The sequence below is a fragment of the Callorhinus ursinus genome, unplaced genomic scaffold (genome assembly GCF_003265705.2).
Source record: "Callorhinus ursinus isolate GAN/ISIS: 27379988/994484 unplaced genomic scaffold, GSC_fseal_2.0 scaffold19, whole genome shotgun sequence".
Lineage (NCBI taxonomy): Eukaryota > Metazoa > Chordata > Mammalia > Carnivora > Otariidae > Callorhinus > Callorhinus ursinus.
The window spans coordinates 32,240,643-32,257,816 of NW_027397081.1; the positions used below are offsets into that span (position 1 = coordinate 32,240,643).

General features: G+C 37.9%; 1 protein-coding gene across 2 annotated transcripts in view; it reads right to left on the reverse strand.

Moving 5' to 3' along the window:
* Positions 1 to 17,174, reverse strand: part of ARHGAP42 (Rho GTPase activating protein 42) — a 316,467-nt gene that overhangs the window by 224,171 nt on the left and 75,122 nt on the right. For both annotated transcript variants that reach the window (XM_073904018.1, XM_025893708.2), the window contains exon 2: positions 16,778 to 16,873. In XM_073904018.1, coding sequence (XP_073760119.1) covers positions 16,778 to 16,873 — 96 coding nt within the window. The remainder of the gene's footprint in view (positions 1 to 16,777; positions 16,874 to 17,174) is intronic.

The window sequence follows — 17,174 nt, forward strand, 5'->3', positions numbered from 1 at the left end:
AATTGATCTGCTTGAGCTTTAAAGATTTCACAACTCAGAGAATTGAGAAAGCATGTCTCTCTCATATCCAACCAATATTTATATCATAATCAGATAATGATACGTTAAATATTTCTCCCAGGAGTCTTTTTTCTCAAACCTAAGTAGTATAAATACATACCCAAACAGAACTAGAGATCACAAATTCAGTCACATATACAATTATGTCAGCAACACATTTTTTACTTATTAAGTGAGCAAATCAACTATGACATTCAGATTTGCTGATGAATAGGGGAGAACTGAGTTAGCAGTAGAATTTAGACTTGGTTAAATCTCAAGGAAAACATAAAAACCTATAGAAGTCTATAGAAGCCAGATTGAACCCATGTAATCATTTTAGAAGTCCAGATAATGTTCCAACAGTCGCTCTACTGTTCTATCTGGGTGGACGACATAGGCTATCAAGGTCTTTCTTAGTATCCTTCTGGCAATGACATTTTTTCCACAGGGATAGGAGAAAAGCAGTATAATACTAAGGATATGAGGATATGAGCCAGAGCAAGTGAATTCATCATATGCTTCTAGATCTGGCCACATTGAAAAAAATAAAAATGGAATCAGTATACACAGCCAAGTGATACTCAGCAGTACATTATGAAGCATGCAATGATCTAACAGGGCATCACATCAGCAGTTCATGCCCGGAACTCCCACTGAGGAAGTTTTAATTATTTGAACATTTAGAAGATTAAAGATAGCACAGTAACTGAACAGCAAGCTTTGGTTCAGGAACAATTTAACTCATAAACAAAGCAAGAAGCAGGATCATTGTGGTATGCCTGAAAAAGAAATACTATGTCCACAAAACAGACAGCAAAATATAAAAAGTGACACCAATTCTCCACACAATATCAACTAGATATTGTGCATCTTTTTAACAATTAACACCCCCACTTGATGGGCTGTCTACTGTAATACTGAACATTATTTGCAACCACAAACTCTTGTTATTTTTGGGGAGCCACAACATCAAATAAGATTGTTCCACTCTATTTGTGGCTTCAGGCTCCGTGGATGCTTAGTTGCAAAGCCAATAAATTGCTTCCTAAACCAACAGGGAAAAAAAAAAAAAATCACAGGCCTACTGCTGAATGCTGATAGGTCACTGTACCCAAGTACTCAGAGGCACTCAATCTTTCTTCTAACACTTCACGGCCCCTTAGAATCCAAGGTCTCGTGAAAACATAGAAATTCTAGTTATCTTTAAGGGAACTAAACCAAGTTCTCCACAACATCCTCCTGGTGGTTAATTCTGTTGTTGTTTTTTTTTTAATTTCCAAACATAAATCAAAGAGATTAATATTGAAAAAAAATCCCTATAAACTTGTATTTAAATTCTTCTTTCCTGACTTGTTCATTTCAGCCATTCCAAAAAAATGAATTCTTGCCATTTGCAACGACACGTGGATGGAACTAGAGGGTATTATGCTAAGCAAAATAAGTCCATCAGAGAAAGACAATTATCATAATGATTTCATTCATACATGGAATTTAAGAAACATAACAGAGGAGCATAGTGGAAGGGAGGGAAAATAAAATGACGAAATCAGAGAGGGAGACAAACCATAAGAGACTCTTAATCATAGGAAACAAACTGAGGGTTGCTGGGGGGGGATGGGGTAACTGGGTGATGGACATTAAAAAGGGCATGTGATATAATGAGAATTGGGTATTATAAAAGACCGATGAATCACTGAATTCTACCTCTGAAACTAATAATACACTATATGTTAGTTAATTGAATTTAAAGAAAAGGAAAGAAAAAGAAAAAAAAATTATTCTTTCATATCCTACCAGTGCATCCCTGTATAGCATTGCATGCAGGTGTATTAGGTTTCAGCAAATATGAGATGTACCAGGTTAGAACATATTAGATATTATTTTAGTAATAAAAATGTATTTGATGTTATAGCATAGTTTGCTAATTAAGCATTAAAGAACAATAAGAAATGCATAGCCTACAAATGAAAAGTTGTAAAATTAAACTTTTGTTAAGTTGCCCATGTATTCTGCATAGAGTTAAAAACTGCCACATCTCTGCTTCATCACTTGTCCATTACTATCAACTGTGTCATGTTTGTTCCACCCAGTACACAGATGCTAATCCTGACTACACAAGACAAAGGGACAGAATCCTCACTTCGGAATTCACAATATCCAGCCATTTCTTTCTACTTTCACTTGCTCCTATTTATCCACTAACTATACTACCCAGACTCTCTGTTAGAGTTATGGCCAGTAATCTAGTCTCCTTTTAAATTCCCAACTCCTGTTCTTCATGCCTCCCTCCCTCACTGGGTTCCGACATTCCATACGTCTTCAGGCACTGACTCTATGAACATGGCTTCCAACATTGCCCACCGCTGCACATCCGGGCTGAGATTCAGAACTTGTGGCAAGACTGTCAATCTTTCACTCTTTTCTGGTCTAAGGTGATTTTCACTCTGGTTTCTCTTATCCTCACTGGCATAATGGGACTCAAAGAAGAGTGTACACCTTCCTTCCAGGGGCTTCACCTGTAAAAGCGAGCTACCACAACCACTGCAGATTTGTTAGGATTACCTACTGCAACTGAGGAGAATTAGGATTCCAAGTAGAAAAGTCACAATGGAGGCACAGAAGTAATTCTACACTATCTAATGGTTTTTCCTCCCCAGATTGTTTCTGAATGGAGATAGGGCCTTGTAGCAATAACTGCTTTGAAACTGCTGAACTATAAAGTAGTTTGAGAGTTCTAGTATACTCATATGCATGCATGCAGGGCATATATGTTATATAATATTAAGGTCAAATTTTGGCAAATGAATACATACAAATATAGAAAGACAGCCTTTCAGTTTCACACAATTTCAAAACTTCATTCTAGCTGGTTTCTTTGAAGATTCACACCATCTCGTTACTTCAAATGAATTTCTTCTGAATCAAAAATCTTTCACTCTTGGGAATGTATGTTAATATAATAAGTATTATTGTGCATTACACAGTCTCCAAGTCACATATTTTTGTTTTCTTTTGAAGCATACATTTTAGAAAACCTGTGCTATTCTGATGTTGTCTTGTTTTGTTGGTTTTCATTTATTTGAGAGAGCCTGCGTGAGCTAGGGGAGGGGAGAGGGAGAGGTAGAGAGTCTCCAGCCAGACACCCTGCTAAGTGTGGAGCTGGACGAGGGGCTTGATCTCATGATCCTGAGATTGTGACCTGAGCTGAAATCAAGAATTGGACACTTAACTGACAACCACCCAGGCGCCCCCCACCCAAAGATCTAATGTTGCCTTGTTTTATTTTAGTTTTATTTTAGTGTCATTTGACCTGTTTCCCAAAGCCAAAACAACCTCCAATCCAGAAATGTAGACCCCCAGTATGTAGATCACTCATACTTTGGAGCACTTCTACCAAGAGGCAGAGATGTCACACACACTATCTCATTTAATTCACATAATGTATGAGGTACTGAATATTTATCTTCATTTTCCAGATGAGAAAAAGAGTATCAATCACCCGGAGTAACTTGCCCCATGATCTCAAAGCTAGTTAAGTGGAGAAGCAGGTATTTAATTTTGATTGTTTCATTCCAAAGTCTCTTCTATTCCAGCAAACCACTATTGCCAAAGGAGGGGAGGGAGCAGGAAAGAGGGAGACAGGGAAGGTAATGCCAGCTTACTGCCCTGCTACATTATAGCAAAGAACAGGCCTATCATCTTTAAAAGCAAACAGTCCCAGAGCTGTTTGTGCTCAAGGGGTAATCAGGCCCCAAATATCCTGCCTTAAAGGAAACAATCAGTAATGTGTTGCTGACAGCCGCTTACACCAAACCCGCCAATCCTTACCACCTCCCAGCACTCCTTCACATTCCAAAGGCACCCCATTCATACGCCTCCTCTGCACCCAATCCTCCTGCCACCACCCTACTGGAGCTTCAACATCCGCTTCCTTGTCCAACATCCAGCTTCTCTCTTCCACAACCTCTTAACCTCCAGGGACCTTCTCTCTGCAGTAATTCACACACCCACAAGGACACTTAGAGTTCAAGCTATCTAACCCCTTTGCTTTTGCTTTCTGGCAATCCCTTTATTCAACTCTAGTTTACTCCTAATCCTATTTCCCACAGTGGCTATCTAAAAAGGATTTTCTCGCTCAAGAACCCAGCCCCAACTTCCCCTCACTCACTGGTACCAGATGGCGTAGCCTCCTGCTTCTCAGAGAAGTTCAAGACCCTCTGATTAACACTGTTTTTATTCATTCTCTTCACCTTGCCTGTCTCAGAAAAGGGGCCCTCTTTTTCCCAAAAGCTAATAACTCCCCATGAAGCTTCTAACCTTCCCCTTCCCCATCTCTAGCTACATTTCTGTCCTTTCCATCATCACTCTTCTCTCCACACAGCTACTTCTCCTCCTCCCAAGTCTAAGAAGTTACTCCCATGTACTCCTATCCTTGTGAAGGAGGAACAGCAGGGAGATATGAGGGGTTGGGGGAGGAGATTTATTTGACACTTGCACCAGTACTGCACACACCCTTTAATCCTCAATACCCCACAAGGTGGTCACAGGTAAAACACCCAAATCTTCTCTCACTACTGTTCTTCAAATAATGAAACTGAAATACAGAGGTTAAATAATAACCAAGATCATAGAGCTAAGGACTTGCAGAGTGAAACTTTGAACCCCCATGAATCACATGAAATGTATCTACTTTCCCATTACTTTAGGCGTGGTCCTACACCCCCAAGCTCATGAAACAGCAAATCCAGTTACCTCCCAAGAATTTCTACTAGATAGAGAGTCTTGTCTGCATCTCAAAACTTATGTGTCAAAAGTTGACTCATAATTTCGCTCTACACTCAGGTACTGCCACATATAAACACACAAATGGGCTCATAACACCACTCTGCTAGTAACTCAAGTGATAGATTAACTTCAGTCCTCCCTTCCATACATCCAGTCACCAAATACTGCTGATCTCTCTCCTCTAACCCTTCTTATTCCATTCCCATAGAAAGATACCACTTCATCTCTGCTGCTTGGGTTCCACTGGAAAAATGCTGTACATCAGAGATCTGGTGATCCATAAAGCACAAACTCTGAAACAGACTTTTTCCCTGTTTCAGTACCTTCTCCAGTTGAGCCCCCCTCAGTATAAACACGAGTCTATTGTTGAGAGCAGTGGTTTTCCACAGGTTAGTATCAGACACCAAGAACCTCCATAAAATTAAAGGCACCTAAGGTTTCATCCCAGGAGATTCCACATTCATTCAGGCCTGGGGTAGAGCCCAGGAACCAAATTTTTAAGGCTTCCCACAGCTGATGCTGATAACAGGCAGTCTGGCAACTACTGGCTTTAGTGGAAGGCGGGCAGGGAAAGAATGCATGCTTTGCATGAGGAATTAAGAGTTAAAACTGTATTTAAATAGAAAACAGTATACATTTTAATAAGATTTGTAAGAATTATCTCTTATTTCCTCCTTGAAGCTTATCGGTACTTTTGATGGCAGCAGTGGTTATGGAGGAAATACGACATTATCTTTGAGTCCCAAGAATAAAGCATGACCTGAAAGCTCTTCTCTCCATAGCACTTTGAATCATGACTCAGCAACCATTCTGAATTCTATCTATGTCAAAGAAATCACTCAGAATTAGCCTACTTGTCCAGCCACATATTCCTAGACTCGTACATAAGGCAAACCTTTTTTTTAGGCCTATTATCCAACTCTTTTCTTGCTTTCTAACTTCTCCCTCTATACTGTTTCTTCCCCTCAACCACCAAACTTCTCTTTAGTGTTCACATGTTTGTCCTTGCCATTTGCCAATGAGCTTTCCAATAATCTCTGGGTGTCCATGTCCTGCCTCCTAACTCACTTATTTCAAACACAGTTTTTAGAACTATTGCCTTTCTGGTCCAAACATTTTACATCAAAACTGAAACTGTACTTTTATTTTTTAAATCACATTTAGAAATGTTCTCTCTTGGTCCATAAAAGATTTGCTGAGGAAGGCAATCTTTGACTCACTCTGGCAAATACTTCCATGCTATAATTCATCACATATACAGATGCCAGAATAAACCTCCTAAAGGGCAACTTCAATCAAAAGCCTTATGTGTCTCTTGAGAACATGCAAATGAAACTTTAGACTATACGGCAAAGCCCTCTAAGATATTCTCTGGCTTTCAATCCTTGTACTACAGTTAAAAGGACGTTACACCTTCATTTTCTTCAAGACTGAATATATCAAGACAATGAACATTTAAGTACACAAACTAAATATGCCCAAGCAAGGGAAGAAGTCCAATGGTCTAGCACAAAAGGAGGTACTGGAGAAATGCTTTTACATTCTAAATGCTTCAGAAAAAAATCAAGTGCTTACAGCTAGGGCATGGCTCAGAAGTATTTACATTACCACTTTTGCACCAACATTTCAAATCTAGAAATGGGTCAGTGTTTTCATGGTCATGTAAATTTGACTGATTACACAGGGAAAGGATGATAAAACAGATTCATTTTATAAGCAGTGTGCAGTGATACCAGTATCTTAAAATTAGCTCTCTCTGCATTAAAATTACTTAAGAAAATTTTTAGATAATATCCTTTTTTTTATCTCTATGGCACTTAATCAGTCTAACTTCACATACAATGAACTTAATTATACATCTTATCACCTAACTGCTCTGACAAATCCTCATGAGGGTGGGGATTATTTTTCTGTTTTGCACAATGATGTGTCTTTAGCACTCAAACAGTGTCTGACAAATCACATGTGCTTGATAAGGCTTTGTTGAATGAATCAATCAATGAGTGAATCAATGAATGAATGAATGAACAAACGAACAAGTAAACTCAAGAGTAAAACTTCCTGGGTGCCTGGGTGGCTCAGTCGGTTAAGCGACTGCCTTCGGCTCAGGTCATGATCCTGGAGTCCCGGGATCGAGTCCCGCATCGGGCTCCCTGCTCAGCAGGGAGTCTGCCTCTCCCTCTGACCTTCTTCCCTCTCATGCTCTCTCTCTACCATTCTCTCTCTCTCTCTCTCTCTCTCTCAATAAATAAATAAATAAATAAAATCTTTAAAAAAAAAAAAAAAAAGAGTAAAACTTCCTGACCTAGGAGACAGGCAATCAAGGTTCTAATACTGGTGTGACTTTAGCAAATCATTTCCCTGTGTCTAAAGCAAAATGATAGACCTACCATTTCTCTGTGACTAATTTAAACATCACTTCCTGAGAGTGGCCTTCCCCCATCTTCCCACCCACCCAATTGGACCTGGTCTATCTCCAATATGTATGATCTCTTAGCATAATATACTTTACTTTTATAGCATTCAACACAATTATAGCTTAACTGTGGTTGGTTATTTAATTTTGGTCACCCAGTGAAAATATAAATTACTTAAGCCACTGAAAGTGCCTTAGCCCTAGTTGGCACTTGGGTACTTAGATAATAAATGAGTTTTACTGGTAGGAAACACAGGCATAGGCAGGTTAAAGAGTGGAAGAAAGGTACAAAAGCAAGTTCCTGACTCTAATCTCTGGTCCTTTTACTTGTTGAAGTAACCAGGTTAGGCCCAATGGAGTGACTCATGCTAAACCCCCCAAACCTTAAATTTCTATCCTTGCTTTCCCAGAAAAAGGCCTAAGTCAACCAAACACTGCTTGCTTGCTCAGCACAAGTTACCTAACCCAATTCCAAAACTTCCCTTAGCTCCATATAAGGAAAGTGACCCTGCTTTAGCCAATCAGCAAACTCCCAGTATAATTTCCTTGTTCTTGTTCACTTTGGTCTAAAAATCTCTTGTCTCCTATAGCTCTTCAGAGCTCCTTTCTACTGCTAGATTGGGTGCTGCCTGATTCACGGATTGCTTAATAAAGCCAATAAAATCTTTAAAATTTACTCAGTAAATTTTATTCAACACAATTTGGACTATCACTCTTATAGAAGACCAGAAAAAACCGTTAGTTGTCAACTAGTCATGGCGCCTCACTGCACCTCACTTTATACAGGAGATGCTCGAGTCAGGTGTCTTAACTTTTCCACCTCTACGCATAAACACAAAAGCACCAGGAGTACTGACTTCCGGGATACCAAAATACTGTAGAGTAGGCTTATTCACAAATACAGAATTTGTGAATAATGAGGTTAAACTACATATTCCTGCATCCCAAATTATATAGGGCTACAGCATTTATTTCACTGTCTAGTCATTTTGTTGAGATTTAAGCTATCCTAAGTCACTAACCATAGATAAAAGTTTTTTCCCTCTCTATCCACTCACCTTAAAATCAGGCTTCTTTAAGTTATGTTGTCCTAAAAGGAGTATAATGCTGCCATCCTAGCCTCTATGTCAGTGCACTCCAAGAGGGCAAGAGCTATTAGCTAGCTTCACTACCAGGTTCCCAGGGATTGGCACAGTGTAACTTAACAGTCAATAAACAATAATGAAATTAAAGAATACAAAAATCTTTAGCTCTGGTTTGAAATATTTAGAAATACTAAGAAATTTTTTCTAAATGATTCTCAAGTACATGCAAAAGTTAGATGTGTGTATGTGTTCGCATAAAATTTAGTTTATTACTATATTGAAAAGAATTATACTAGACATATCCAAATACATATATATTTTACTTAATATATAACTCTAAAATTCTATTTATGTACCTTACAATGATTCGTTTCTATAACTAGGTCTTGCAGGGGGACTATTCATGTAACAAATATTTACTAAGCCTCTGCTACAAATAAAGTATTTAATTACTAGTACTATACAGGAATAGAAATATGAGTAAAACTTTCTAACCTCCAAGAGCATACAATTTGCTGGAGTTGATAATAAAGTTCTCTATGTAGCATACTAAACTACTTTTTATTAAGCAGATCACTAAAGAAAGAACAGGGGTTTCAGGGGATTAATATAGATCAGTAATTTAAGACAATTTTTTTTTCTTTGAGACATGTGACTTGTGACATAAGCTTCAGGTTGCTTTTCAGAGCCTGAAACTTAAAAATCTAAGCCTTTTGGGATGCCTGGGTAGCTCAGTCGGTTAAGAGTCTGCCTTCAGCTCAGGTCATGATCTCAGGGTCCTGGGGTAGAGTCCCGCATCAGGCTCCTTGCTCAGTAGGGAGCCTGCTTCTTCCTCTGCCTGCTGACCCCCCACCCCCATGCTTGTGCGTGCTTGCTCTCTCTCTCTCTCTCGTCTCTCTCTTTCTGACAAATAAATAAATAAAATCTTTTAAAAATAAAAATCTAAGCCTTTCAATTTCAAATTAAATCAAATTACATACTTTAAAACACAGAGCTAATATGATAAAAATCTCTCTCTCAAGTGGCATGTTTTTGTTTTTTTTTTTTTAAAGACAGGAACTCCACCTGAAATATGCAACTTTCCCAGCTGTTTCAATCCTTAATTGTGGGTGGTTTCTGTGTGGGTGCAAAAATAGGGTGGTTAAAAAAAAATGGAAAACAATAATTCAATTGTCCAACTGAGAGCCATTAAAAAGTAAAATATGCTTCCTCTACAGAGTTCAAAAGAAAATGTTATTTGTATAAACAATTTAGGCATTTGGAAATGTTCCACTTTAATAGAGGACTTCCTGATTTATATAACCACATTTAAGTGGGTCATAATGAGGGTTTATAATAAGTGATAGGTTCTCTTTTGATTCAGCAAATGAGAAGGTAATTGTATCCTAGAATTTAGTAAAAATCACAGGTCTCTTTTTGAAGAGTTCAGTTGTGATTGGTAATGATACTGTCTCTGGTTTGGAATTTTCTTCCTAAGCAATGCTCAAGAAGAGTTTCATGGCCACATTCCACCTTCATATTAGTAATAATCTGTATGGATGAGTATTTAAAGTTCATCACTAAATTCTGAAGAAAATCCTTCCAGAAGCATTTCATAATTTAATACTTTTAAAGTTGAATTTTATTAGTTTAAGTCGAAGAAAACAGGTTCTTTTTTTAGCTAAAATCATTTATGATCATTTAAATGCATTTCCTGGGTTTATAAACATACCAGTTATTATTTTTAACCTGAAACACAGGTTATTACCTCAAAGTGTTTTTATACTACATAGAAATCCCTTCAAAACACACAAAGGAAACCATTTGCCATGCCTTCCACACTAGACTACATTCTTATTTATCACTTGCAAAACTGGATCACATAGTACCTTTCCACTGGACCTAACAGATGCATTCTCAAAGTGGATGGATTTATTTGGCAAATGATTTATGCAGGGGCGCCTGGTGGCTCAGGTGGTTAAGCTGCCTTCGGCTCAGGTCATGATCCTGGAGTCCTGGGATCAAGTTCCGCATTGGGCTCCCTGCTCAGCAGGGAGTCTGCTTCTCCCTCTTACCCTCCCCCCTCTCATGTGCTCTCTCTCTCTCTCTCTCATTCTCTCTCTTTCAAATAAATAAATAAATAAATCTTTAAAAAAAAATGATTTATGCATTTTCCCCATAGTACTTTCTCTAACAAGGAAAATGAAAGAAATTTTCCAACCTCTCCTTTGAAAAATTTCTTCTACTTCCCACCCTCTGAAGAGGCATCAGTGATCACTCTCAGGCTATATACGGAGGTGACTCAGGCTCACAGTTAAGTCACTCTACCACCATGTCATACTTCTGAGAGGTAATCAAACAACAACCTGGGCAAAGCACTGCTGGCCAGGAAGATACAATAAAGGCCCTGTGACTTGAAAAGTCATTATTTTAAATTCGTGTCCTGTAGTCTCACCTTTTGACATGTTCTCCTAAAGAAGGTACAGGAAAGAATCAAAAACATGGAGTAAACTACAGCAAGACAGTACACAAAACTCGGTTCAGTGTGAGTTACCATCCATCAAGCTGTACACATATAATTTGTACGTAGATTTCCATACAAAAGGTTTTTTAAGATGTAACATGTCTTTATTCTAAGAACTATTAAGCACTAACCATTGTTATTGCTATATCTGCATATCTGCATTCAAGACAGTAAATACATGAGCTATGTCAGAAATATCTGAGCAATTATTATGAATATATTTTGATCTGAATTACCTAATGGATGACCTCATTTCTGGACTCAGAGCTGGGAGCCATAACCTTAGTTGACAAGTGGTTGTGTGTTGTCTGTCTCCACCACAGGAATTTTCTGTTTAGGTGTGTCTAAAGGAATGAAGTCCCCACCTAAAATATTTACTAGCAAACTGACTCTCCTTTTTGGTAAATGTTTAATCTCTTGAGAGCAAGGTTCATGTTGTCCAAAACTTTCCTGAGAGTTACCACAGGCCATCATGTAACACTGCTAACCAAGCTGTTTATGCACAACTGCAACTGGACTTTCCAATGGTTTCCAAGAGTACATAGAATGAACAAGATTTGCCTCATATTAGTGACTAACATTTTTTATTGGCACTAATTCAGCCTAATAATATCTGATGTTTAATCTAGACTTTTAAGACTTTGGTTAGAAGTGATTTCAAATTATAGGCCCCAAATACAGGAACAAGACAAAGTTGCACACCCCAACCTTGGTAATGGACATAAATTCTGAAGTGATCCACTAAGATTTACAGTCTTTCATTATCCTGTACTCATGTGCTAAATTAACCTACCAAAACAACCTGTCTCATAGGTAGATTCACAGTAGTAACTGTGAGCTTCTATTGTTGGAATGAGCCAGTGTAAACAGTGTTTTCAAAAGGAGACTTATTTTCTGTAGAGATTGCCTTTTATTTCCTACTAGTAAGGTTTTAAGGCTAGGCACATGACTTGGGAAGTTATCATTCCCACCCATGTACATGCACCAGAACTGATGCATGTGGGCATTGTTTTTTCGCATTTACATACATATTACTTACTGTGTAAATATAGTTAAATGACAGTACATTTTGTATCTGGTCTACCCATATAATTATTTAAGGAGGATTGAATCTTATACCAGTTTGTAATCACTCTGTACCCTTCCTCACCAATTTCTAAGCCCCTAGTGTCCAGCTACTAAACTCCTGACTTATCCCTAACTCAAAATCTTTACTCAGTTCAAAAACTAAAGAAGTATAGAAAGTGGGCAATTAGAGCAACTGTGAAAAGTTAAGTTGGATGCATTCAATAGGCTGCTTCCCACTGGGCTAGCACTGCAATAGGCAGAGAAAAGGGAGCTATCAAAAGCTCACATGCAGTTCATTTATCCCTGGAAAAGGGAGGAGTAATGACTTCTTGCTGCTTTTGAATGGAAAGGAGGATGCTAAAGGGAGAGCACGTATCCCTGCTCGGGGCTTCAATTCTGGAAACAACTGATCTGTTCTCTAAGCCGGAGAAATTCCACACTGAGTCGCAGACAACTAACTACATTTTGCTTCCTTCCAAGCCAGCAATGTTTGACTAGCACTAAAAAACAACCCCCCCACCCACCCACCCACCAGTGCACAAGGCCAAAAGGGTGGGAACAAATGAAGAGTGGGACTGGCTTATAGGCCAGGCACAGGCCTACCCACCTATAAAACTCCTGGAGCAGCTTCCACAAATTAGGTAATCATACTGATACAAAAACAGAAGCTTCTTTTCCTTACATTGCTCACAATCTCTTTTTCACACTATTCCACTGTAAACACATCGAAAGCAGACATCTTACTCATCTTCCTACCACCTTCCCACCCATTCCCACCACAACTCACATTCAAAAAGACTGCAAACGTCTTGATTTTACAAGTTACTTTTCATTGACATTGCTTGCTTATAAAAGATGAGTTTTTGTAAGTCATCATTTTTAATGGTTCCATCATTGGTAAGTCACAAAACTACTCTGGCTCAGAGTGCTGTGGCTAATACTCAAAGCTAAAGTCATAGCTTTCCCTACTTCATTCCCCTTTGGTTAAATCAGAGGAATAAAGAGGCTGAAACTGGGGCTTCAAGAAGATATTTTAAACAAAGTTGAAACTATGTACCTTCCCACGTAGAATTAAAACTGATGACAAAAATAAACAAGAAAACTTGATGGAGGTAGGAAAGTTCCTCACACGGCATCCACTCCAGAGTACCCAGCAGTCTCAGGGACACATTCCTAGGTCACTGTCCTTGAAACAACAGCCTGCCATATCCTCGTAATTTTCCCATGTTAGAAATGGTTATTTAAGCTTTCTCCTCTTTATTATATAGTTATGTTTAAATGTTTAGAATGCATTTGAGGGCTCAGTATAAGGATAAAAAGTGTTGGACAGTGAGGATATAGAACATACCTATATTTTTACATCTTTTTTTTCAGAAATAATTTTGTACACTACTTTTTGCGCTGTTAGGTTTTCCCAATAAAGTTCTAATGTCTGAATCAGATTCCCCATAATAGGAGCTACATAAGTCTCCTGATCTAAAAGCATCAAGGAGCTTTATATCTATCCTTACATAGCATTCATCTTCTGCTCCCCAACCTTTGATCTAACTCCTTGAAGCCCTCAAAACACTAGAATTTAATCCAGTATTCACTGCCTACAATACACCTTCACTACTGATCAATTCACGCCTTTCAAATCTAATCTGCAAGAGACACAACATTCATTTAGCCAAAGTGGAAAGTGACAAGCACACCAGTGTTGAAGATCAAATTCACCACAACCTGGGGAAATCACCTAACATACACCTGAAGGGCTGCAGAGCATATATTTAAAAACCCTACCTCTGCAGCTACATGTGACTTTAAGAAGGTATTTTAAGTAAGAAGTTTAAAGGAAATTAAGAGAAATATGTAGAAATATGTTTATTGTACTTTTTAACAAGATCAACTAGAATCAACCTGAATGTTCTATAGATTTTCTTAAGTTTATGTACCTGAACCTGATGAAATATTTTAAGTCATGAAATTATTAAAAATCATAACATCTATGAAAACCCAGAGTATTTGCCATAATCATCCTTAAAAGAAAACAAATTATATGTATATATTTTTATTAAGTATACATACACATATATATACAAATTATATATATATAATTCTATTAGAAAAATATACAGATAAGTGAAAAAATTAAAACTTATAAGGAGAGTTATATCATTTATTCAACAATTTAACTGAGGGTGTACCATGAATCAGGCCCTAGGTCAGGTGCTAAAGCTAAAGTGGTTTTAAAAAAGAAAAGACAGGGGTTGCCCATAATAGCCAAACTGTGGAAAGAGCTGAGATGCTCTTCAACAGATGAATGGATAAAGAAGATGTGGTCCATATATACAATGGAATATTACTCAGCCATCAGAAAGGATGAATACCCAACTTTTACATCAACATGGATGGGACTGGAGGAGATTATGCTAAGTGAAATAAGTCAAGCAGAGAAAGTCAATTATCATATGGTTTCACTTATTTGTGGAACATAAGAAATAGCATGGAGGCCATTAGGAGAAGGAAGGGAAAAATGAAGGGGGGCGGAAATCGGAGGGAGAGATGAACCATGAGAGACTATGGACTCTGAGACACAAACTTCGGCTCAGGTCATGATCCTGGAGTCCTGGGATCAAGTTCCGCATTGGGCTCCCAAAGAACTACCATTCACTCCCCGGGTTCTAGAGGGGAGGGGGTGGGGGGATGGGTTAGCCTAGTGATGGGTACTAAGGAGGGCACGTACTGCATGGAGCACTGGGTATTATACGCAAACAATGGATCGTGGATCACCACATCAAAAACTAATGATGTATTGTATGGTGACTAACATAACGTAATAAAATTAAAAAAAAAGAAAGAAAAAGAAAAGACGGGTGCCTGGGTAGCTTGGTTAAGTGATCGACTCTTAATTTTGGCCCAAGTCATGTTCACAGGGTCATGAGATCGAGCCCCAAGTTGGGCTCCATGCTGGGGTGTGGAACCTGCTTAAGATTCTTTTGTTCCTCTGCCCTCCCCAACCCCAACTCCTGCACACTCTCTGTAAAAAAAAAAAAAAAAAAAGACGGAAAACTCTGGCCTCTCCCTTCTTGGAAATAAAATTAAAATTACTATGTGAGTAAGTGAAAATACATGCTCTTATGTAAATATGTGGGTTTTATTTCTTTCTAAATAATAATGCTAATATGTTAGTATTTTAGTAATATTATCTAGGCTTTTTGGCCAGGTGTGTGTTACAAGGCCTTTGTTGGGGGCTAGACATTATGACACAAATGTCAAGAAGGAGCACACAAAAATGACAACTATAGTCTCAAGTACCAGTGGTGCACCATCACTGAAGGTGCCCTTTCTCATACATCCTGTAAAGAGAAAGAAGTCATGCTGAGGAGGACCATGAGGCAGTCCTCATCCTTCTTTCTACATGGCTTAGTACTTTTCATTAGAGCATTGAGGGAGGAGGAGTCATTTATGACTTCAAGAGACCAGCTACCCTCCATTCCTCTGAGTAATTAACACTCCTAAAGGAGCAACCAGAAAAGTGACCACCTGGCACAGCACCTCTGAAAGACTGCCACCTTGAACTCTGAATTCTGACAGCGATTTATCCAGAAGGAACTTTTGTAAACGTAAGCAAGCTAAAGCCACATAATGAATCAAACTCAGTCAGCTTATCTTCTCCTGGAGCCTTTCTTTGGTGGGGATAACACCGCCCTTTCCTTTCACAGCTAGGTTTGGGCTTGCTACTTAGGTTTTCAAAATTAAAAAATATACTGTATAGGAATACATATATAACTGACAAAACTATAAAAGAAAAAGAAATGATAAAGGAAGAAGAGAAATGTGATTGTGGAGGGGCATGTCAGGGATTATAAATAGTAGTAAGTAGTATAAATAAGTAGTAAACTCCAGGTGTGGTCCATGGACCAGCAGTGTCAACACCAATTTCAAAAGTTTGTTAGAAATGCAGAATCGCACACTCCACCTGAGACCTTCTGTATCAGAATTTGCATTTATGTAATGTGTGTCTACACATTAAACCTCGACAGTCACTGTTCTAAACAGTTGTAATATGCTATTTTTATACCTGGAAGATGGGTACCTTTAGTATTATCCTCCAAAATGTACATAGTCTATACAGTCTTCTGATGATGTGACATGTCTCTAATTCAGCCTACAAATGGACCCACTGTCTACACACTGTTAAGTAGTAATTGTTAAAATGTGGGGGAAAGGAATGCTACATGAATCTGATCTTCAAACAGTACAAATTCAGATACAGATAAAACTTCAGGGATCACATAACCCAACCTCTTCGCTTTATAGGAAATAAAACCATCTGAATCAGGAAAGGGCATGCCCCCCAGGGTCAGATTGCTGAATTACTAAAGCAAAGTTGGATCAGAGCTCAAGTCTCCTGATCCTCAATAATATTTTATATCCTGTAATAACACTGGTTTAATACATCATGACTGAATTTTTCCTTTATGAACAAATACTCATGTTAAAAGAGAAATCAGTATTAAATTTTTAAAAAGTAAAATAATTCTTAAAACCAGTACCTTGTATATTTAATAGTAGATGCCCAATATATATTTGAATGAATGATTCACTCTGAGGCAGAGACAAACTTTGTTATCCAACTCTTCTTAAAGGGATGAGCTAAATTATAAAATGATTAATAAGTAATTTCCTTATGAAAAAAAAAACAGAGTTCAATTTTTAGACAATTTATAATAGCTCCTCTACAATAACCAAAAATAGCCCTTATACTTTTATCAAAATCAGAATATTTTACATGTTTATTATTTGGGTATGTGAATCTATTTGATTTCAGTGAAATCAGTATCTGAAGTAGGACTTTTAAGATTATGTAGAATATTAAAGAACAGTAATACTCACCAATACTAATTTCATCATCTGTTTCAGCATCACCAATACATTCAAATTGGAAATCTTGCAGTGACTGGGAAAATTTCTGTACTGCCATAGACAGATCTGTAATTAAAAAGTTAAAAAATCGTAAGTTGAAGGTACCATGGAATATGAGATTTTCCACGTGCATTACTCTAAAACTTCAATTTTAATACTTTATCTACCAGAAGCTTTTAAAATACCAGCTTGACAAATTGAAGCAGATTTTAAAGAGACTACTAAAGAAATATTTTAGGAACTGGAACTGCTCTGCTCACAGGGGATTTACCCCTTTAAGAAAGTTTTGGTGCCAGTTGTGTATTATCTGGAAACCAATTCCCAAAGCCTTTATCAAAGAACTACCATTCACTCCCCATAAATGGAG